The 24,405-nt window shown below is 41.5% G+C and overlaps 1 protein-coding gene across 1 annotated transcript in view; it reads left to right on the top strand.

The window, feature by feature from the left end:
- The first annotated feature begins 5,510 nt into the window (after positions 1 to 5,510).
- Positions 5,511 to 24,405, top strand: part of LOC145906415 (protein NLRC5-like) — an 83,539-nt gene continuing 64,644 nt past the window's right edge. The window contains exons 1-4 of the mRNA XM_082993830.1: positions 5,511 to 5,538; positions 5,736 to 5,845; positions 6,230 to 6,383; positions 15,266 to 16,917. Of these exons, the coding sequence (XP_082849956.1) occupies positions 5,511 to 5,538; positions 5,736 to 5,845; positions 6,230 to 6,383; positions 15,266 to 16,917 (1,944 nt within the window). The remainder of the gene's footprint in view (positions 5,539 to 5,735; positions 5,846 to 6,229; positions 6,384 to 15,265; positions 16,918 to 24,405) is intronic.

Genomic DNA, 24,405 nt, shown 5'->3' with positions numbered 1-24,405 from the left:
ATCACATAAGATCTTCAACTTATTTCAGATGATTTATATTCTGACAATGATAATTTTGTTGTCCTATGGATTAACTCATATTTACTTAAATCGTTCTGATGTTTTTTTCATATAAATTTTACTATTCGTGAAAAGTTTTACCTTTTTAATATTTTGTAGAAAATGTGAAAGCCTCTGCCCAGTTCTGCGAGAAGTGTGGAAGCATTTTTACCCCGAATAATTCCATGTTGACAATCAAACCAAAGATGAGGTTTGACAAAAAAGTTAAGCGGAGTCTAAACAAAATGAAAAAGAAAATTGGAGTGAGAGCAAATGCAAAGGAAAAACATTTGGTGAAAAAATATCTTGAATCTCAAACAAGCATAAGTTTGACGTGCAAAGTTTGTGGTTACTTTAACAAATTGTTTGGTTTAAGTCGAGAAAACCTGAATGAAACCAATGGAAAATCACAACTTCATGGTAAAACCATTCTTATAATATATGTTAAGGTAAACGCAGTGCATTGTTGTGAAGTTACATAGTAATATATGGTTCCAAGCAGTTGCTTAATGTGTTTTACTGTGGTTCATATCTATGGATTGACATAGACTTCAAAGTCACCACAATGTGGAATAGTGTCAGCCTGGTTAGTTAGCCGACAAGACTGTCGTCAGTCACCAGCTGCACTGATAAGACCTGATATTTTAAAACAACATGCACAACTGTCTGCAGCTCACAAGTAATTTATTTTGTACCAAACTTACAAACATGTTTTTCTTATATTTGTTGCCAATCTGTGTAATTCTTGAAACCTGGGTTTTATTTAAGCTGCAGACAGATTACCATAGTAGTTTGCGATCTGACTACAATGCTTGTGGTGGGGGTGCGTTATCAATGTCGCCGTCAGCAAAAAGTCACAAAATGTCGTTTTCATTTTGTTTTTCCTGGAATTAAAAATGAGTTTTTGTATTAACTCCTGTCTTGTTGTATGTTTTGTGCAGATGTGTCGTCAGTTGCCATGGCAACCACAAGCAAAACCTCAACTCCACTAAGGACAAATATAACTCCCTCTAGTGGTAATCGGATGAACAAGAGAAAAAGAAATTCAAACTCAAGATTATCGAATCTTTTACGGGAACAGGGAAACTCATCGATAAACAACAGTCTACAGGATTTCCTTTCATCTCTTCCTTAATATTATTCAACTGATAAAACGTTCAGCAAATCCACTGGAAAGGAAACAGTGCCGAGAAGTTTAATCAACCATGACCATGAGTTTTTCACAGTTTATTTAACTCTCGCGCGTTGTAATTGCGCTTACAGAGGGAGTTGTATTTTGCCAGACAAATATGTTTTACTAACGATCGTCATTGTGTTAATTACCCTTTCGTATAAGAAACTATTTATTGTAAAGAAGCTTCTCTGTGTGGCGTTAACTGAACAACGTTTATCACCAAGTGACAACACGCATATGAGATATGTCCGTTACAAACCCTCCATTATGCGTGTGTTTAAAACAACGCTAGATGTCGCTCATGAGTAGAAATGGTTCGCATCAGATGTCGGTGTTTGTCGCCAACCACATCGTCCCACTGTGCGGTGAACTTTCACCTAAATCTCCTTCCCTTCTTCTCTCCAGACACAGTAGGTGATACGCTAGATGTCGCTCATGAGTAGAAACGGTTCGCATCAGATGTCGGTGTTTGACGCCAACCACATCGTCCCACTGTGCGGTGAACTTTCACCTAAATCTCCTTCCCTTCTTCTCTCAAGACACAGTAGGTGATGCGCTAGATGTCGCTCATGAGTAGACATGGTTCGCATCAGATGTCGGTGTTTGTCGCCAACCACATCGTCCCACTGTGCGGTCGGTGCACATTTTGCTGGATCTCTTGAGGAAATGACAAAACCGTAGTTCCAGTGAAAGTGGTCAACATTTTTTGTTGAGTCTGCGTAACATTTTGTTAGCGGGAAATGCGTCACCGGGTTCATGAAAGTTGAGAGTCACTGATCCATTGTGTAAAGTTGAGCGGACCTGCGCGAGGTACTTTCTGTTTCCTGTTTTGAGCTTTTATGGAAGTTTCCTACATGGTTGAAGTTACCACAGTAGATGAATATTGTCACAGACAGTGAGTTAAACTAAACCCTCATGTTGCTTGTCACGAGTGAAGGAAATGTAATGGATTTACCCGTGGAATGAATAAACACTGAAACTGATATCTTGAATTTATCAGTGTTTTGTTGTAGGTAAGGATATGAGTTGGCAGAGGTTTCAACGAATTGCGAAGTGTTGGCGTTTTAGGGCTAGGAAAATAATATAGAAATGATTCCAAAAAAATAGAATAAAGATGATGATATGAAATCCTTAAGAGCTAAAGACAGATGTACATACAGTTTCTACCTGTAAGGTTTCAATTAGTGCAGATTTTGACTGTGGCACTGATATCGATTTTACAATAACAGACAGAGAGATTTGTTGTTTTTAAGATTAATTCATTTATGTTTGGGCAAAACGACTTCGTGAATGAACAATAAACACAATATATAAAGTGCAAAAAGTTAAAACAGTAGTTACGTGACTTCAAAAATGTCGCATTGAATCACGCTCTGACGTAGGATCACAGAGAGTCACACTGGCGATGGGTTGCGACCCGCGCTTTAGATATTACAAACCAGACATTTTAATAAGGGATTGTTTGACCTCAGACGATAGATGTCGCTCATGAGTAAAAACGGTTCGCATCAGATGTATGTGTTTAACGCCAACCACATCGTCCCACTGTGCGATGAACTTTCACCTAAATTTCCTTCCCTTCTTCTCTCCAGACACAGTAGGTGAAACGCTAGATGTCGCTCATGAGTAGAAACGGTTCTGTTGTAACTATTGTGTTACGTGGAAGTCGGCAACCTACGCAACCCCCCTATCAATAAAATCCAACCTGTCGCCTCTTGCGAAAAGAAGGGGAATTAATGCCAGTCGCGTCCTATAATATTATCGTAAAAGTTGCACAGGTATTTTGAACAAAATAAGGTTGTACTTCAAACAAAATGTCCCGCAGTCGCATTATTGTACAGCGTAATAAACAATGAAGAGTATTGAATGTGAAACTAGTACATGTCGTTTGAGACATTACAGAGTTTGGTTTTATTCTGTAGTTAGATCAACGATGTCCGGTCTGGATGTTTGCGTTATAACAGTAGAGGTTTCCCCTTACATTCACCACCAGCTCCAGGAAGTAATCAAGCAGCCTCAGTCCTTCGCTTTTAATTTCCCTACTCAGGGAGCAATCGTGGTATTGAAGAAATACACAGCTTTCAGTCTTAAGCATTATTAATCAAAACTTCTCATTTCTTTCTGCAAACAAAATAAGAGGGTAGCCGTTATATCTTTGCTTGAGAAGTTCAATATCAGGCCTCATATAATACTTCTCAGCCTAATTTCTCGGCCGGTTGAGACGACAGCAGTCAACACGAGGGTCACTGTGCAATCAACTTCGTGTAGTTAATATGATAGAGGAAGCGATTAAACCAGGAAGAAAACCTTAAATATATCATCGACGTCATATTGTAACCGAAATTAGCTTCTCTCTAAACCGGCTAACGCCCAGGTTACTCCGCACTGACGGCCTGTCGCCAAGACCTGGAGTCACACGACCAAGTTGGCTAGTTTTGTAATAAAATGGAAACGATAATAGGTATAAAAGAGTAAAATGGCAAAAGTACGGATAAAACAACGGTTGTTTTTACTTCTCGCCACAATAAAAACAGTGCTTTCTACTCGCCACCACCAGAGAACTGCCTGGCTTTTCGCTTCTCATTTCTGCCACCAGCATTCAAACCAATCTCCGTCGCCCTACTTTGCCACGCAAGCGTGACTGCTCGGGCGTATAAAAAACGTGTAAAATCAAAATATTTGCAAATACAACATAAAAGGTGTGTGTTGCAGAAAACAAAGAAACACAAGCGAGTGAAAGTCAAAGTGAAATAAATGAAAAATAAAACGAACAAATACGTTTACAATATCACGTCGAGAATTGCAAGTAAGACTGTAGGTTGTTGAGTTAATTGATCGAACCTGGGTCGCCTCAGACCAGGTCAATGTTCTAAGGAAAGGGACGGATCGCAACAAACGCTTACAAGCAACAATTTGTGTTATTGCTGCTTCATTAATATATTTTGTCGCATCACCGCCTCTGATTCCTTGCATTCAATCGATGTCGAAGAGCGTGACGAAATCTCGACGCATTATAATTGGGGCGCTACAAGCTTTTACTTGAAAAGTTTACGAACTTTATCCCATATCATATTCCGACGCCTTATCGCTGCTGCAATTATAAAAGTTTTGATATACGTTGATGAATTCATACCTAAAAGTGTTTAACAAAACCGTAGTTTCACTGCCTCTAAAAGTGGTCAAAATTTTTTGTTGAGTCTGCGTAACATTTGTTAACGGGAAATGCGTCACCGGGTTCATGAAAGTTGAGAGTCACTGATCCATTGTGTAAAGTTGAGCGGACCTGCGCGAGGTACTTTCTGTTTCCTGTTTTGAGCTTTTATGGAAGTTTCCTACATGGTTGAAGTTACCACAGTAGATGAATATTGTCACAGACAGTGAGTTAAACTAAACCCTCATGTTGCTTGTCACGAGTGAAGGAAATGTAATGGATTTACCCGTGGAATGAATAAGCACTGAAACTGATATCTTGAACTTATCAGTGTTTTGTTGTAGGTAAGGATATGAGTTGACAGAGGTTTCAACGAATTGCTAAGTGTTGGCGTTTTAAGGCTAGGCGCATAATATATATCTCCGCTTGCGAAGTTCAATATTAGGCCTTATATAATACTTCGCAGAAATTCTAAAAGCGATGAAAAGATGCAAAAACGCACGATTAAAACAATTCGTTTATGCGACCATGTGATGTTGGTTTCCATTTAATCGCTCATGGGTTGATAATTTCCAGCAGGTTAAATGGGACTTGCTTTTTTGATTGTCTTAATAACTTATCAATATCCCGAGGACTGACAAATAGTAATGGAGAATTGTTTGTCAGCCTCTTGTATTGTAAAGGTACTTTTTTCCAATGCGTGAGCTAAACCTTAGCACATTTTACATGTTTGTTGATTTAGGAAATAAGTTTTCTTCTTGTGTAAAGAATGAGACTATATATGATTTTGCCTAAGTGCAAATAAAACTTACATCACGTGGTATTTGAAAACCAGATCAACTTTAAGGTAAGAATTTCGACCAAAATCATAGCAACCAAAATTTGTCAGGGAAAAGTGGTTGATTCAGCTAGTCTGCAGTGCCTGGGCTGTGAAGCCTGTACATCTAGTGTATTTAGGTTGTTTTTTTTTACACCAATAATCAAAACATAAATTGACCTCAGTGCAATGATGTTAGCTTAAAATGTTTCTATTTGATTAATATAAGCGTCACGAAAGTTTGTGATATATTTTTGTCTGTTGGTAAAACTCGTAACAAGCATATTTCCTAGCAAACATCGAAGGAACGTTGAAGCTCGCAGACAAATATGTCATCTCCTTCTCCACAAGAACCAGGTGACGTCGAGTTAACTTGTATAAATATATAAGCGCTATAGAAATGAGTTGGTTCTGTAAAAATAATCCCTTTGCTCTGTCCACATGAAATAGTTTAACTGATAATATTTAAATTTCACACATGTTCACAAAACAGTTTAATGCGATTTTAATTAACATGTCCCATACAACATTTAAACATTCATATATCAATCAAGCTGGGAGTTCAAGAGATGTGGATGATCTCTCACAAATGTTGGATGTTCTACCATCGACCAGTCAACATGATGTAGTTGATCTTCCAGAAAAATGTGGAGAACGTGAAATTGTAAGTCGGTGACTCCCCTGCGTGGTAAACGTTGCTACGTCTTCTGGTATTTTCAATCACTGCGTGACGGGGTTGTATTTCCGTTTGAGAGCAGTTCATGTGTTGTTTATTTCTGATAAAAATTTAAAATTTCTGTTGCTGCCAGGCATATTGCAATTAACTACCTGGTGAAGTCTCGCCACATGGCAGACGAAACGTCGTAAAAATACAGTACGTTTATGCCAGAAGATCAGTACATTTTTATTAAGAATAGTTTGTTTTTACAAAGTATTCTGTCTATGATTAGTGTAATTTGTCAATAGAAATGTTACTTAATTTCAACTACAAATTTAGGACTCCTCACTGAATATTTCAAACCTATCTTTTACACCACTTTACATGCAGAATATCCAAGGAGAAGGCCCTGTCCTTGGCGACCAACATATCTACTCAAGTGGACCAGTCTATACCGGACCGGTTACGATCAAACAACATGTCAAAGTTGTTCAACATACAGCACCACAACAACCCAACTTACAATCACAAATACAGGAAAAATGTGAGTAAACATTGATAGAATATAGTGTTGTCACACATGGGTAGCTTGCAACCCCAGAATGAACAAAGGCTGTACAGTGCATGGTTGAGGGCTGAAAAGTTGCTAGTCCGAAAAAAGTGACTTGTTTGCATTCATGCAATGAATGATAGAATTCCAGAATAAATTCGCAGTGTGCTACTGTGCTATTCCAAATATAGGGAAGTGTTTGTTTGTATTATTACGTACTGTAACGCCCAACACGATTATGCAGATGTCAAAGCGGCAACGATTACCTGCACGAAACCTAAAGGCACGTAAGCGCATTAAACACAACAATGTGTGACACAATGCATTTTAAATATTCTTCCTTTCTGTCCCTGTGTTTCTTCTTCCGATTGGGGGACAGGGAAGATATGTTACGTTTCACACCCGTGCATTTCAAATCGCAAATCGTCTTACGGAGCAGTCACTACTGTTCGGTCTTGATTGGGAGTTTCATACTCTGCTCGATAATCCGAGAGAAATCTGTCATTCTATTTATTGCCTTGTACCCCGACTGACCCTTTTCCGTCCATCGCCTACAGGCAAAAATTGTATGCTGAGGGTTGGTGACAGAAGTGATGGCCTGGTTCTTTGCTAAGCTTAGTCGTTTTGAGGCGGGTGGACAGCTTCCTGTATACATCAGTGGAAATATGTTTTGCCTGCATCATAATTTTTAATGACATCACGATGGTCGTGACCTCTTCAATCCGACACGGTTGTTACTGGAGCAATAATTCTATTTTACGAGCATTTCGTTGTGTCATTAAGAAAACTGCGTCATGTTAACACTTCTGATGTCATACGAGCGAAATTTTATCTTTCTACGGAATTATTCCACTCGATTTACCGCAGTCTTTTATTACCTCTGTAGTTAATATCGGTGTAAGATTTTAGGGCGTTGTAATTGATTTAGTTGTGATTGTTCGTATTTTTTTATTTGCTTTATCATCAGTTAGATCAGATTACGTTGAGAGTAAAAGGATTTGTTTAACAAAATGCCCCAAGCTCGCTTCATGCGTTTGGCCTCCAATTCAAGTCGGCAAGTGTGAAAGCAGTGTTTAGAATTGGGGATGAATTTTGCAAGTGACGTCATTGTGGATGATCGGGTATATGCCAGAACTGTTGACATGACTTGGGTCGAACCAAATCAAACCTGTATTTCGTCATCACTCCTCGTGGTATCTTCTAACTATTTAGCTCATGTGTAATTGAGGCAAATAGAATTGTCTCAGTAATAAAACAATGACTCCTGCCAGCAACAATTACAAATCTTGCGTCTAAACCCTTCATCCTCCGGATTAAAAGTGAAGAATACCCAGCTGAATACATCGCCTTGTTATGTCGTTGTTGCGATTCATTTTCGTCATGCGCTTGTGTCTTACACGCGGTAAAGACCAGTTGGCGGCAATGGTCTCTGGCAATTCAATTCTCAAAATCAATGTAGTAGAGTTTCAGGTTCGTCGATTTTGTCTCGTGGACAAATTACAAACTGGAGCTTTCACGTCGTCGATTTTCCCGGGGTTTCAAATTGAGTCTCATGTTATGTCCCCATTAACCACGGGTGGTGTTTTACCAGGAAATCTTGTTCATATTCCGTTTCTTCCATACAAGTTACAACCATCGTTGACTTCTTAAGAAAAGCTTTCGCACTTCAGTGTAAAAAGTCAATTTGCGCGGGAAGTGTACTTGACCACGTGGTCGAGGTATTCAAAACACTTTGGACTCATGGCAGTCAAACGATTTAATCAAGATCAAATAAATAGCGATGACATTACGATGTCTCAAACTAAACGCGTCATGATTTTAATGACATCACGATGGCTCAAACTAAACGCGTCATGATTTTAATGACATCACGATGGCTCAAACTAAACGCGTCATGATTTTAATGACATCACGATGGCTCAAACTAAACGCGTCATGATTTTAATGACATCACGATGGCTCAAACTAAACGCGTCATGATTTTAATGACATCACGATGTCTCAAACTGACGCGTTTAGTTTGAGCCATCGTAATGTCATTAAAATCATGACGCGTTTAGTTTGAGCCATCGTGATGTCATTAAAATCATGACGCGTTTAGTTTGAGCCATCGTGATGTCATAAATTCGTATAGGGCTCTCTGTCGGGACAGAGGTGCGAACCCTTTTGATACTTAATGACTTGACGTCCAAAAGCAGCAAAATCGTTTCACGTTTCTTTCACCTAGGGCAGCCACCATAAAGAGTATAGTTTACATCGTGCAGAACCACTTTCTAAAAGGCAGCGAGCATCGCACAATCAGTTTGAATGCGCATTATTTGATTTTGTTTAAGAATCCCCGAGATTTTTCTCAAATCACACAACTCGCGAAACAAGTAATCCTCTCTCGCGTGAAAACCGTGCGAGAGTCATATATGGACGCTATGTCATTACCGCATGGTGATTTGGTATTCGATTGTCGGCAGAAAACACCTGACAAGCTTCGTATGCGAGCCGATGTGTTTCAGGTTGGATGAAACTTCGTTCGCTTACGTTCCGAAAAACTTATGAAATGTCCCTTCGTCTCGACAAACACACGCCTCTTTTAAATTAGTTCTGCAAGGTTGAACCAAAAGTCGCGCGCGCGATCATAAAAGCGGCCGGTCTCGATTTGTTGAAGTGTATTTGCGAGTGTAACCATAAGTTGTGTTGAAAGGCAACATTGATTTGACCCAGCGCGATGGACAGAAGTTGCTGCGGCATAAGCACGCTCTGTGTGAATTGGTGAAGAAGAAGACAACAGTGGCATGGTAGCGGATGTCGATCCAACGCGGAGGATTCCTGTCCGCACTCCTGATATGGGGCCTCTCATAGGAACAGTGGTCCTTGCTCTAGCGGGTTTATTCCTTCGGCGCTGATGGAATCTGTGCACAAGCTTGCTCTGATCGATCCAAATGTTTTAAAGGCAATGCATAGGCGCCCGCTGCCATGACACCTGAGGAACGGGTTTTTGCGGAATATGATCGTGAAATGTCGAATATCCTAAATGACACAAGGTCTGATGAGGAAAAGGTGAAGGTTTATGGTCAAACCCTGCAGCGCTATCGATTCATCAGCAAGGAGCAAGCGAATAAACCCATGGTGAGGACGATAATCAAGCGCCCCCCGGACAACGCGATCGATCGAAAGCAGTCGATTGCACAGCGCGTCATCCGGGCGATGCCCTAACTGTTGGAACGCTTACCAAACCCAAGTATATGACCGTCGGTAGTTTCGTTGTGAAAATTGGACGGCCTATTGTTCGCCAGTGTTCGACCAAGTTGTTAGACGGAACGTACAACGCGCCTTTATTCAATTTTGGGGCCGGTAACAGCAGGGCGGTCCATAGGAGCCCGGTATATTATAGAGATCGGCTTCAACGAAATTATCTTCCCGCGCTCATAGAATAATATAGACTTTTTATAATATAGAATTCGAGGTCTGGTTTGATATTTCGTTTCCATACACACTCGAAGCCGGCCATTACGAAACGGGTCGAATTCTGGTGCAACGAATGCGATTTGAACATTAAGCGCCTGATCGGTCACGGTCTATTTACGTCCGACGAAACAACGCAACGCACCTCTGCACACGTTCCAGAAGGTTTTGCAGTGACGCTTTCACCCAAACTCGCCTCTGTGCTTGGTTTCGAGCGCACTGAGCTGATGCCGGCGCCAGGCCTGGCAGCGGCTTGTCCCATTTCGCCGGTTATTCGAATTCGCAACGCGGCCATGGATTGGGCGGATTGTTCGCGACCGTATATAGGAAAACAGTTTTTAGAATCAGGGGTGGTCTTCGCAAGCGCACGCGTGGCGATACTTTCGTTTGCAGGGTTGCACCGATCAACGAGCGCTCGATGAGCTGTTCTAAAAGTGAGTTGGATTTATTCGTGATGAAGCCCAGTCTTGTGTTTCGTTTTTGCTCCTGGTAAAATATCTGCCCTAAGCCACAGTAACAGACGTTGGACCGTATGATCTTTACACTGCCGCCGACGGGGAGCACTACATCGACTTAAACGACACGCTATTATCTTGAACGATGCGCATGACCAAAGCAGACATGAACGCCGATGTCGCAGTGGCACCGACAAACTCTTTTGCGCATGCGCTTTTCCGTCAAATAGAACTATCTCTCAATAATAAGACAGTGATGCCGGCAAGCAACAATTATGCATACAAACCGTACATCTAAACCCACTTATCCTTTGGATCGGAAGCGAAGAACACGCTGCTGACCACATCGATTTGGTACGCGGATGACGCGGAAAAATGAACGCCCTGACGCGTGGTAATAGTTGATTTCAACGACGTCGCGCATTGGGAAAGAGAGTCGCCCAAACTTCACTGCGATATGTGTCAAAAGCAGCGTTATGTGTTAAACGGTGTCAACGTACGCCTTTGTCTCACGAGGTAAAGATCAATTCGCCGTCATGGCGGGCACCGACCCCAGTCTGTAAAAGTTATCGATGTCTGATTATTCGTTCGCAAAGTAAAACCTTCGCCACCATCACTTGTGCATCAGAAAACGCTGCAATCTCACTCGGCCGTGTACCCACGGCGTCGTTCGGAAGTTCACGTATTTACGATCGCCAGCGGGAGTTTAACGACTGTGTGTGATACATTCGTGACCGGGTAGGTTCCTGTCAGGCTTTGTGGACGGCATCGCTTACAACGACGCATGGACACGAAATCCATTCGAGTTTAAGCATTTGAACATTAATCACTTATCGTTACTCGTGGGCGGACGTACACATCCTGCAAAAGTATTCCAAACTGATTTTAGTAGAAAATCTCGTGTAACGGTATCACCTTCGCAGGTATACGTTTTGGCGGACAGTGCCACAATTGGAATGACCAGAAAATTTAACTTTAAACTTTCCCGGTTCGCGTTGGCAGTGGCGCTCCCGTGGCAGCAGTCACCTTGTACGAAATCCCTTTGTGACGTCATATCGTCGACAAACCGGTCACGGTAATTTTCGCAGGATTTTTTTATGTTTTTGCAGCAACGCCGATCCATATAAGGCATTTCCTGTCGGAAGTGGAAGCAAAAGTATTTAAAGAAAAAACAGACAAAAAATATTTAAAAAAATATGAAATTTTTTTTCCCAGTCCACTTTTGGTTGGGCTGACGACGCATCATAGTTTCGTGAAAGTAAATATTGCATAATTAATAAAATTGCCAGGCCAAGATCGAATATTGTCGCACCTGCCAGCTTGCGCTTGCTCGCGTCCGTATAATGGAAACAAAATGGCTGAAACTAGCTCGGGGTTCAAACGCGATTACGCTAGATTTTCCGGCGCTTTTAGCCTGAAGACGTTGATTTTTGAACCAAAGCACGCGACTAGAGGTAGAGCACTCAAGGGTACACCTCGGTTGTCAACACATTCTCCGCCTGTGAATTTCCAACATAACTCGGTGACGATGCGACCAAGGCCACCGCCCTGTGGAATCTTCTGGTGCGATGCATCAAAAAATACATAGGTTGTCTGTGATCGTTCGACCGTCAATCGTTTTATGGAATGTGATGAGACCCGTGTTGAGCGTAAGAAACCTCGGTAAATTTACAGGATTTCCCATCCAGGCGTGGGGTGTGTTATAAACGTAGAAAGCAAGGTTTGTCAACGCTGCAACTTTCCATTTTGAATCGGGACGCTTTTGCCTGATGATTTCCATGGTCTCCTCCAGTAACTTTTGAAAGAATGCGAAAAGATCACCCCTCGAGCGGATCAGAAAAGGTGTGGGAAAAGTATTGCATTGTTGTCCGACGCGTGAAAATATCTCCGTTCTCCAAAATGGTTTCTAACGTGAAACCAAAAATGCAATTATTTTTGAAGTTTCTCTGGCCGATCATCAACCAGAAATTGTACAATGACGTCACACGTCCAATTTGGGCGTAAGTGCTAATTGCTTACCATTGCTGGGCGATTGAGCGGTATGCCAGCGGTTATTCACCGGAAACATATAATTGTTGGTTCGAACCGTCGCCTGTTTGCAAACATCAACCAATGAGTAAACTATGTCAGTCAGTGGCACGTGAGAGTTAATGTTATAAACCCACCTACTTTCACCGTTGATCGGTTGTAAATTCGGCGAAGTCGTGTTTTGGTTGGGCATGAGCGAGAATCTGTTGTTTTTCCTGGTTTCTACATCGGCAAAAACACACTTACCGCCCATCACACGCTAATATACACGTTGCATTTTTCTGTTCGCCCGACGTCACCGGATCGGTGCACTGTGATGGATTAAGAATCCCTAAATCTACTATAGAATCTGGTCTATATATGATGTCCGACCAAACGATGGTTGTATCGATTGTATTTAGGTTGTTGTAAAATTCATGGTTCTTTATCGTGACTTCACACTACATTACACTACGGTTAAATTAATTTTCATGTGATGTGGCCTCATCGGTTTTGGCAAAGTGCATGTCACAAAATCCGCAATGCAATCGTCCAGGCATGTTTATTGCCAGCTTTCAAGATATGCAATGATCTGCTACGTATCCTGACAGCCTCAATGGTGACTTGGAACTGCCACATGGATTCGCCCTTTTTTGGCTTGTCAAAGACAAGTTTTTAAAAGGAAATGAACAAAACAACCGGACGATACTTGAAAAGGGAAATGCACAGATGCGCTTAGAGGTTTCCTTTCCTTACATTGTCCAAATTGGTGGTAAAAGGTGGGTCAGATTACGGTCACCGAAGACTGAAAAGGCTAAAATATCATATGGGAAAGCAACCAGTTAGATTCGCTGAACGTGAAATAAACGCATATGGGAAACCGAGAGAGGAACAAGGCGTGACGAATATTTTGATTTGTTTAAGTTCACACAATATATTGCCTGAAACATAGGAAACAGCATCGGAAATACAACAGGACTTTGGTAAGAAAATGTCTGTTTGATTTTAAGGGGAGTGGTTAATTAACACCCCTCTGCGATTGTGTATTGCGAGTGACCGCGGATATTCAAGCCTGTACATTGTGAAACACACATATGGCACGACATTGGAGGGATAAAAACAACTCGCAGAAAGCGTATGCACAACGCTCGACAAAATCATGACGCGTTAATTTGAGCCATCGTGATGTCATTAAAATCATGACGCGATTTATACATTGTCCGAATCCTACATTAAGCAATTCAACCGCCATTAAAACTATTCAGTTTTGCAATGGCTGAGAACAAACACACCGAGACGTAGGCACACCGAGACGAAAACGGCCAGCAACTCGGTGGACGAGGGTCAGACCGGGGTCACGACTAAAAATTGAGTCTCTCCGTCTGCGCTCTCGTTCCGGTTCAAGGAGAATTGTAAAAACAGGGAGTACCTGTGAGTATCTTCCTAACACATTTCGCCGTATAAAATACATACGTAAGAAACTGAGAGAGTACTCTTTCTCAATCGGAAAGAGAATCTCAGGGACAGGAAGAAAGTCTCTCCTCTGTCACCTATATATTACTTAGATTAGTGAAAACTCACACAAATACCGGTGGTCGAATGGTTACTAAACTAATAACTTAACCAACCCAAAGTTTGAACTGCTACATCGTAGTTTATCTGTTATTTGTGGATTTGCACATTCAACATTTATAAATCAAGTTGTATCGAAATCACATACTCATGTTAATAACAAACACCGTTATGTCAAGTCAATTGTATGACCAACCAACGCACAAATACATGCCAAGAATCCTTAAAAGTATCTTTGGCATTAATCTTTACCAACAAATTTTCCCGTTATACATATTCATCAACACAACACATGATAAGCTTCCACGTGAACCTTTTTACATACCTAGTGTACGCAGAACCACTTACCTCAACAAATAAGGAAATACATAGGGCGGCCATTGAATTCCTCGCATTATAATCACGAATACACGATTACCTCCCATGCAATTTGCATGTTCATAAATTATCGATGACTGGATTATTTGATTACGCAGATTACCTGCTTTCGTCTTAGTAGTAGAAAGGATTGTTGTTGTTATTATTATGCTGGTACTCACATTGATTCGATGCAAATTGTGAAGTTTTTTTTATTAATTCACTGATGTAATGTTCTCTTGTTGTTTGTTTTTATTTTTGTGCTGTTGTTTGCTGTTTGTTGCATTTTCTTTTATTTATGTTCAAGACATCTGTGTACAGTTTAATAAAGTTTTGTGTTGCAGCTATTACACTTTCTCGTAAACCTGACCATTGTGGTGCTGGCTGATAATGACCTTATTGTCCTCATGTCACCATCATGGGCGTCGAATTTTAAAAGTTTTGTGAATTATTAAGGGTGACTTTTCCAGGTTTCAGAAACACTCAAAAACATTTCGTCAGTCGTATCACCCTAAACATAGAAAACGACGCAAATTCCGTTTCGTGTCACATTGTTTTTACACCGAATCATGTAGTTGTAGCACTAAGTTTTGAAAACTTCAATTACGGACACCCTTACTGAAAGCGGCACATTTTTGTATCACTAGATCTATTGCAGATTTGGTAATAATAATATCTGTTACGCAACAAGGCCGACGCTTACCATTATGCAACAACAACTACTGCGCTGTGTGACAATCCACGAGACACATGTGTTTGTCTTGATTGTGACGGTGATAACATAGATCTTTTAAAACTAGCTTAACGCATAATATGACGTATGTGGCACCTCTGGTCAGTCACCCCAAAATTGACGCCTATGGTCAGCACCAACCGACAAAACAATTAGTTTTTCTAAACAATTAGTTCTGGCGTTTTATCTCCTTACTGTGTGACATCACAAACCAACGCATTAGCATTTATTTTTTGTTGTACAAAACATCTGTCACATTCCAGTAAAAAAAAAGTTAAAACAAAACCTTGTTGTAGGCGAAGAACTGAAGTCAATTTTAAAAGATAAAGTGGAATCTATCGCCAGTGAAGAATCATCACTTGCAGAAATTACCCAACGAAACATAACACCAGTCAACCTATCCATAGTCAGCAAACCACAACAAATTGATGACGAGTTTCAAGCAGAAGGACATTACCATCGTAGAGAGGAGTTGGCTAAAGTTTACGATCGACCATCCAGTGACATCAGCCCTGAAGAAATGTTTACTCGTGCAAAGCAAACAGCACAAAGAGAAGTCGAAACAAAATTTAAACCCGAACAAGAGGAAGCAAAACTTGAGTACGTGGAAAAGCATGGAAATATTGTCGGCGTTGTCGGTCAAGCGGGCATCGGGAAAACAACGTCATGCAAAAAATGGGCTTTACAAGCTTTGCATAGAGATTTGTTTGGGAAAATATCCTTCATCTTCTACATTGTAATCCGAAACATAAACTTCAAAACAAGCATGACTTTCCTTCGGTTTCTCCTCCATGCCATGCTACTTAGCTGGGAATACAATCCAGAGGTAGCTCAAGGCATAATGCAAGCAATCAATGGTGATCCAGATGTTCTGTTGGTTTTCGACGGAGTCGACGAAGCAGCATTTAAATCATTCTCAAGTATAGCTCCCACTCCCCTTTTGGATAAAGAGAACAAAGCAGAAATTTATCTCAAGCATTTGTTGAATGGAAATTTGCTTCCACGTTCCCGGAAGATATTCACGTCACGACCAGCTCCATTCTACAAACTCCATCCTTCACATCGACCAAGGTTTATTGCTCAGATACTCGGCTTAACTCCAAACTCACAGAGAGAACTTGGACAACAGATATGTGGTGCAAGATATGACTCTGTACAGAACAAACTTGAACAAAACACCAATATGTTTTCTTACTGTTACGTTCCGGTTAATTTCATACTGACCGTCAACTATCTGCTGAGTCATGATGATGATACTCAGCATGTTTCGCTTACCCGTGTTCTGGCATCTACTTGTGTTCAATACTCACAAACTGAACACCTCAAGAATGAAAATCCACAGTTGAAAAAACTTTCAAAATTGGCCTGGGACGGATTTCGGAACAAAAAAATTGTATTTAAAGTACAGGATTTCAAAAATGCAAAACTAAATGACTCAACAGTTCATGCTTTTCTGAATACCTCAATTACAAAGCATGGAAACTTAAAGTTGACAATACTGGACGGACATAAACGTAGATATTTTTCACATCTCATTTGGCAAGAATTCTTCTCCGCGGTTTACCTGATGACGATCATGCCTTTAAAAGAATTCAAGAAACAATACACCCGACTTACCAATGACAGATGGGAGGTTGTTGCCAAGTTCGCGTTCGGAATTTGCGATTCTTCAGTTTTCAACGATATTGAAGCCGTAGTTCACGGATGTTCACGTGAAGATTGGAAAGCTAAGAAGAAGCTGCTGAAGAATCTCTCTTCGTCGTATATGGAGAAGCCAACCAACCAAGCGATACTTCAATGTTGCAGCTGGGCTTATGAAGCGAACGATGAGGAGATAACTTCATCCGTGTCCTCCTTACTCCCTGATGAGATTGACCTCAGTAACTCATCGCTCCTCCCGACCGATCTCGAGAATCTCACCTTCGTGATTCAAAGGAGAAGCAAACAGGTGAGTTTATGCATTTCTGTACCCATGGCGGAACAATATAAAGTCTACTTATTTAATGTTTGGTGTTTTAACTCGCTACAATATAAAGTCTTCTTCGTCGAATAAATGAATAATGTGAAAAAAGCGCGCCCCTAGCTGCATCGTTTCGGTCCAAGTCGTCATTTTGGTCATAATAAGACCTCACAGTCGTCCAATGTTGTTGCACAAACAACCAAACATTGTCATCGTTGTGCGCCTAGTTTTAGCGGGAGATCTGTGTTATTTCGATGTTTGGTCACTGAAACTACGGCATAAAAGAAAAGTTTACTGACATTTTGTTTTAAATGAAATTTTCTCAATATCCGACCAAGATCACACGCACAACCACAACGGAGTAAAGTTGTAAACTCGTGGTAGATTTAACCAGTTTGTTGCAAGACGTAACACACTTTCCCATATGTCTTTATATCGTGACAATCTTGAAAAATGGATTGTTGATCTAATAGTGGTGGCTGGATTATTTTTCAAAGCCATTTTTTCATATTGATGGATGTTTTTGTCTGAACAAGGAAGCATGCTGCAATTTTTGATAATGCGGTCGCCATTAAACTTTCGATCGATTTTCCGAATATTGTTTTTGATAAAACTCTATTAAAATGATGTTAAAGCCTTTCCAACAAACGTAAGCAGGACTTATGTTTTGAGATTTTATCGCCGTTTTCAACCCAGGAAATCCTGGCCACAAACCCCGACCGTTATTAGCAACGTGTAAACACCTGGATTACTATATTGGTTCTCAATTTTTTGCGCTTTTTAAAGTCAAGGGCGGGTGATAAGTGCACGTGGTGAACTCGCTTCACTGGATGAAACTTAGGTTTGTTTAAACTTTGTATTTCAACCTAAACACGCCGTTATATTTGTATGAAACAAACTCTAAACAAAACGGTACGTCATATATGCCATTATTTGTTTGATTCCTTGTGTTATTGTTGTTCATACCATGCTTTTACTTGGATATTATTTCATTCAGCTGAAGATGCTCAACCTCTCGGGCAACAATATAGAAGACCGTGGTGTGGTTTACGTGGCCGACTGCATTCAAAACATTGAACAAGTGGATCTGCGTGGATGCGGCCTGACAAGTGTTGGAGTCCAACATCTATTTGAGAAGATTAAACTGTTGAAGAAACCGGTGAGTGGTTTTATGTCTGATTGCTGCATCTGCAGCCCATGGGTAAAGTGCCAACAGTTAACGATCAAACGCGCTGTACTTGATTTCGGGATTCTTCATCTGACGACTGAACAATGCAAGTTGCTGCCACTTGCTGTCGATAAAATGGTCAGGAATCAGTTTAACTCCGTCAGTCATTCTGATACAAACTTACCAACTATTTCGTCGGGTTTTTCACACGGATGGAGATGATATGAATATGTTAATATTATCGAGATTGATCGCTTTCGGAACGCAGGAACTGACTTTGCTTTATAACGGGCGAACGGACGAATTACAAATTGGCGCCGCGTTCTCACTCGACCACGCAACAGCACGCGTATTTCGCACTGTGTACGCACGAAACGAACTCGCATTATTACGTCATCGACCCCATACGCTGTATATTGTTAACAGCGATCTATCCAGTCAACCTTGAAATATATTGGAACACCGTCCTTTCAGGAGCCTTGCGCCACTGTAGCTTGTAGGAAATGTTTTTGGTTGAATTGCGTTTAAAGGATTTCTTGCGGAGCGTTTTATATGGGACTTCTAAGTACACGGGCATGATTTATTTCGGGGCGTTTTGCGAATGACAAGGGCAGGGGGGGTCCATATCTTCTTTTTCCACGCAGATAAAGGCGAGCAAACCAACAGACTCGCAACAAAGCGATAAGCAATGTACAGAAATACTGGGACGAGAATGATGTCCGTTTTTCGCTACAATATCGGTTACTAAGCGATTACTTTCCCGCCAAATCGCCACCACCTGACTTTCAAGCATAAGCGCCTTTGTTACATCATAGAGGTTCATTTTAAGTTTAATGCCTGCATATCGTGTTTCATAATAAAGAACAGCGTAATTTCGTGGTTGGAACACAATAAGAACGATGGCAAGTTCTTTAATTCAACCACAAGACAAACGTCTACTTGACCGGTAATTGAGGATGGTTTGCTGGTGATTGGCATCCGTAACAGTATTCGATTGTTATGATGATTTTTCCATTCTCTTGGAGTTCGACACCGGTAACACCTAGTGGTCCAGTGTCCTTTTTCCTCTAGATGAAGACAAGAAAATCGTAAAGTCTTCAGTAGTATAGGGTGACAGAGTAGAGAACAGGGAGACTTCCTTCCTGTCTCTCTGATACTCTTTCCGGATTGGGAGACAGGAAAGAGTACTCTTTCCGGTATCTTTCGTATGCATTTCAAAGGGGACTTGTGTCAGGGAGATATTCACAGATACTCATGAGCCTTCCGGTCTTGATTGGGAGTAAAATTGATCACTCCCATTGTTTGTCTCTTTCCGGTGTCGCAATCGTGAATCTATTTTTATCTTGAGCGTGTGAACTTTGTTTGAGATGTCCGCGCCAAGGTGTTCGGGGTCACACGCAGTTCACTGTGTGGTCGTGTGGCGTTTGTGAAACTATCTGGTGAATTGTTTCCTGCATGCAACCGGTTCACGATGACATCACGCGAGATGCGACGAGTTCAACAAACAATTGTTTGTCGATCAGCTGTTAATTGTATCCGCTAGCGAAAATTCAACGTGCCTCGTTTTGAGAGTTCTTGAAAAGCATAGCTCGCACGCCGGCGTATAATGAAACAAACTTATTGCCCCTCGCTTGACTCTTGCCCATAAGTTGGGTTTGCAATCTTGGGAGTATTCAGGGTCAAGGTCTTCGGTGACCCTGAATATTCTTATTGCCCCTCGCTTGACTCTTGCCCATAAGTTGGGTTTGCAATCTTGGGAGTATTCAGGGTCAAGGTCTTCGGTGACCCTGAATACCCCAACGTTGACCAGATTGCATCCATCTGATCAAAAAATCTTAGGTGGCTGAGGTCGCGCATCGATTGTTAACATATAGTATTGCTGTGTTTGAGTAAATAGACGATCTGTATCATAGGTCGAATGATGTATCGCGACGGACGCTGTCTAAATGGATTTTAATGACATTACGCTGGTCACTTAGTTAATTTTCTGTTGATCGCCATGTTTTGTCGGTCACTTGTTTCCTTTTTGCAACTTTCGGGACCAAATACTCATGTAACTATATGTACCAGGGATGGTTAACATGCCTGCGAATACGATCGACAAGAAATTGTTCGATTCGGGTCGAGTTTTCGCGAAGTAGTTTGCGTAATTGTCTTGCGTTACTGAAATATATTTCCAAAGACAAAACAAAATCAGACGCCATCGATCAATTATAGTAAAACGACGTATTGGCCACCCTAAGGTGTAACATACATTCGTATACTGATGATGTTTAGATCTAGGCGGAATAACCAAGCGGTTTGGCATTGCGAAGTACACGAATCATCGATTGCCTGCTATTGGTCCTAATTATGTATCTTGTAAACTTAACCGTGACATCAGCAAAACGAGAGGATTGAAGTAATGCGTGGAGCTTTATGTGTTATTATTAAAGCTGTGTCTGTGACAATTGATATTTCACCTATGTTGCGTTTCTTGGTCGTAAATGTTCAGGAATGCGCTTAAAGTGCAAGTAACACGGTCATGGCAACTTTGCGTAAAACTAATGGTTTATCCGCAATAAACATATTTCCAAAGTATTTCGGTTCTACGACCAAAAATTGTAAACCTGCGGCGACCAAAAATTGTAAACCTGCGGCGACCAAAAATTGTAAACCTGCGGCGACCAAAAATTGTAAACCTTTTGGGCTGTAGCGAAATTGACGCCACGTAGGCGCTCGTGTCAAAAAAATGCATTGTTTACATAGGAGAAGGCATCTTATATTGCAGATATCGAATAGTTTCAAACATAGGAGAATCCACGTTACCTCAAAGGTCGGGACAAGGTTTTTCATCATACAAAAATATGTCCCTGTGACGTCACAAATTCGTTGCTTATCTGCCCCTAACTATGGGAAGACGAAAGGGAATAACAGCAACGACACTAATCTGTACTTCGATAAGCCGGAGATGGTGCGTTTCTTTGCTCAGTGACATCACATGACGTAATTTTGTGTGTGATTTCACAACTTTAACCTTATCTTTGAGTTGGGCAAGTGCCTGGGATACACAAAAATTTACATATTTTTAAGCTTTGATAGCTGAGGCTAATCGCGCACGCGGTTCACCATTAATTTAATGTCATGGTCGTGTAGTGTCGTTTGTGCGTCTATCTGGTGAATTGTTTCCTAATGCCTTCACGATGACATCACGGGAGAGGCGACGAGATCAACAACAATTGTGTTTTCGAACGGTTGTTATTTGTATCCGCGGCGAAAATTTTGCATTCCTCGTTTTGAGAGTTCACTCGTTGGTAAAAAGGCACGTACATACAAAGACTTTGGGTACATCTTGCGTTCTTATTTTCCCTCGCTTGACTTGTCAAAGATATGCAATGCATTCGTATGGTGTTTTTGCTGTTCGATGTACAGCCGCAAAATATATATCCTATGTATTATTCGCTTGTAATAGATTGTCGTGACTTGCGTGTTTTTTTCAATTGTTGTACCATTTCAAGAAAATGCTACATGTCACTAACATCAAAATGCTACATGTCGCTAACATCGAAATACTTCATGCCACTAACATCAAAATGCTACATGTCACTAACATCAAAATGCTACATGTCGCTAACATCAAAATGCCATATGGCACTAACATCAAAATGTTACATGTCACGAACATCAAAGTGCGCAAGTGCGGCTTTACGCACCTACTGTGTTGTATTTGCCCGCTTCCGTTTCAGAACACCAATATTTAATACAATGGTAAGATACAGCGAACAAAAACCCGATGGTGTACGAAGCAGCACGCAAGTTCGCGATGTGATTAAACTATGCTAGGCAATTCGCTTGTTTTGCAGATGTCATAGATATGCGAAATACATAGTTGGGACAAACCGAGGGCACTACAAGCGATTAATCGTGGTACTTGTTCATCTTGATTCATGACATAACCTATGTAATTGTGTGATGACTTAACCTATTTCTTTTTTGCCACAAGTTTCATTTGCTACGAATATAAACATGTCACTGAAATTGCACACGCTGATTGCACGGCGAGTCTTAAGCGCCGTTTTGTAAGGTCAACTTTGGGACACATAATGATACATTTACACAACACCTCCCCGCCAATATTGGGTTATGGAACAACGCAAAATGACACTAATAACCATAAAATTTGGGAGGCTTCGGACGCCGTTTCGAGCGCCGGGGTAAACTCTCCCCGTGTGACAACTCCTGCGCCGCAGGTGAATGAGTATTGTCAGGACTAACGATAGTCTTAGGGTTGACCGTGTCGCGCGTATCGGCACGACCGGACTCTTCATCATCGGATGCATCGCGTGATGTTGGGTGATCTGCTGGTTCATCTCCTGGCTCGTCATCTTGTGATGATGCATATCTGGGTCGAAGTTGGTCAATATGTCGTCTCCATATCGGACCTCGGGGAATAACTTTAACCCGAACACTTCGACTTCCGCAACGTTTGATGACCAGTGCGGGAACCCATCGTGGGTCTTTGTCATGCCGTGGTCCGTAATACAGTGCATAGCAAGGATCACCGACGTTGTATGTCCTGTTAACGCGTGTAGTGGAAACACCGTGTTTAACTCCTTGCAACTGCTTTTTCTGGACATCATGTACTGGAGAAGGCATCATGGTGTCAATCTTTGTTCGTATTTGCCTTCCGTTTAAAAGTTCACTTGGGGAGTATCCGCTACTGTTTGGTATACGGCGGTATTGCATGAGAAAAGTTCTCAATGCGTTCATGGGCGGCTCAGAAGACTTTCGTAATGCCTTCTTGAAAGTTTGCACCAAGCGCTCCGCTGCCCCATTGGTCGCAGGATGATAAGGTGCGCCTGTAAGGTGAACAATCCCCCTTTCTTTGCAGTAGTTTCGGAACTCCTCCGATGTAAACGATTGTGCATTGTCGGACACTATTGAGTGTGGATATCCGAAATGCGCGAAATCTTGGTCGAGAAGATCCATTGTTGCTTTAGCGGTGATTGCTTGAGTACGGTGAATGCATGGATACTTCGTATAAGCATCAATTACAACCAACCAGTTGTAACCCATAAAATTTATGGCATGGTCGACATGAATTCGACTCCATGGCTTCTCGGGTAGTATCCATGGATGTACGGGAGCCTTCGGCATTAAGTTTCTGTGCTCATCACATGTGCCACACTTTCGACACATGTCCACAATGTCTCGATCTATGTTTGGCCAGTACACCACTGTCCTGGCCAGTTGCTTCATGCGCTGCATGCCGAAATGGCCCAAATGCAGTAGCTGCAAAACTTTGTCACGTAGTTTTGCTGGAATGACGATTCTGGAGCCATACATAAGAACTCCATATGACGTAGTGAGAAAATTACTCACTTTCCGGAATTCTTCCGTCGTTTCATCGGAAGATTGTCTTGGCCAACCTTCGTGCGTGTATTGAATCACCTTGCTCAATATTGGGTCTTTTGAAGATTCTTTTCGTAGTGCTGAGGAGTCCATTTGCACTTGCATTCCGACTGTTTCGATGGCACAAACGATGTCTACGTCATCAGCACTTTCCTCTCCGTCGAAAGTTGTATCATCGCCTTGTGGAAGTCGGCTTAAAACATCAGCATTATTGTGTTCGTTGGTTTTTCTATACTCGATGGTGTACTGAAATTGGTTCAAGAAAAGTGCCCATCGAGCCAACCTGTTGGCTGCCAAAGCTGGTGTAGGCTTTTGCGGACCAAATAAAGACATCAATGGTTTATGATCCGTTATCAGGATGAATCTTCTTCCAAACAAATATTGAAAGAACTTTTTTAGAGCGTAAACGATTGACAAAGCCTCCTTTTGAATTTGACTGTAATTCCTCTGGCTTTGTGTCAAAGTTTTAGAAACATTGGCAATTGGTCGCTCACTGCCGTCGGGAAAACGGTGAAACAACGTAGCACCAATTCCAACACTTGATGCGTCACAGGCAATACCAACAGGAATGGATGGATTGAAATGAACCAACACTTGGTCTCTGGATAGTAAGTCCTTCAGCTGATTGAAAGAACGTTCTTCTTTTTGACTCCATTTCCAAGGAATGCCTTTCTTTGTGAGACGGTAGAGTGGTTCTGCTACAGTTGAAAATTCTGCAGGCAAAAATTTTGCATAAATATGTACAGATCCAAGGAAAGACCGCAGCGTCGGTACATCGTGCGGAGCAGGCATACGTTGTACAGCGTCGACTTTGGAACCCTTCGTGATGCCCTTGTTGGAGAGAACATGGCCAAGGTACTCAACCTGCTGTTGAGCAAAGTTGCATTTTTGCTTCCTGCAACGTAAGCCTTTGTCTT

Source organism: Ascidia mentula, chromosome 6 (assembly GCF_947561715.1).
Source record: "Ascidia mentula chromosome 6, kaAscMent1.1, whole genome shotgun sequence".
Taxonomy (NCBI): Eukaryota; Metazoa; Chordata; class Ascidiacea; order Phlebobranchia; family Ascidiidae; genus Ascidia; species Ascidia mentula.
This window is presented reverse-complemented; position numbering and strand designations above follow the sequence as displayed.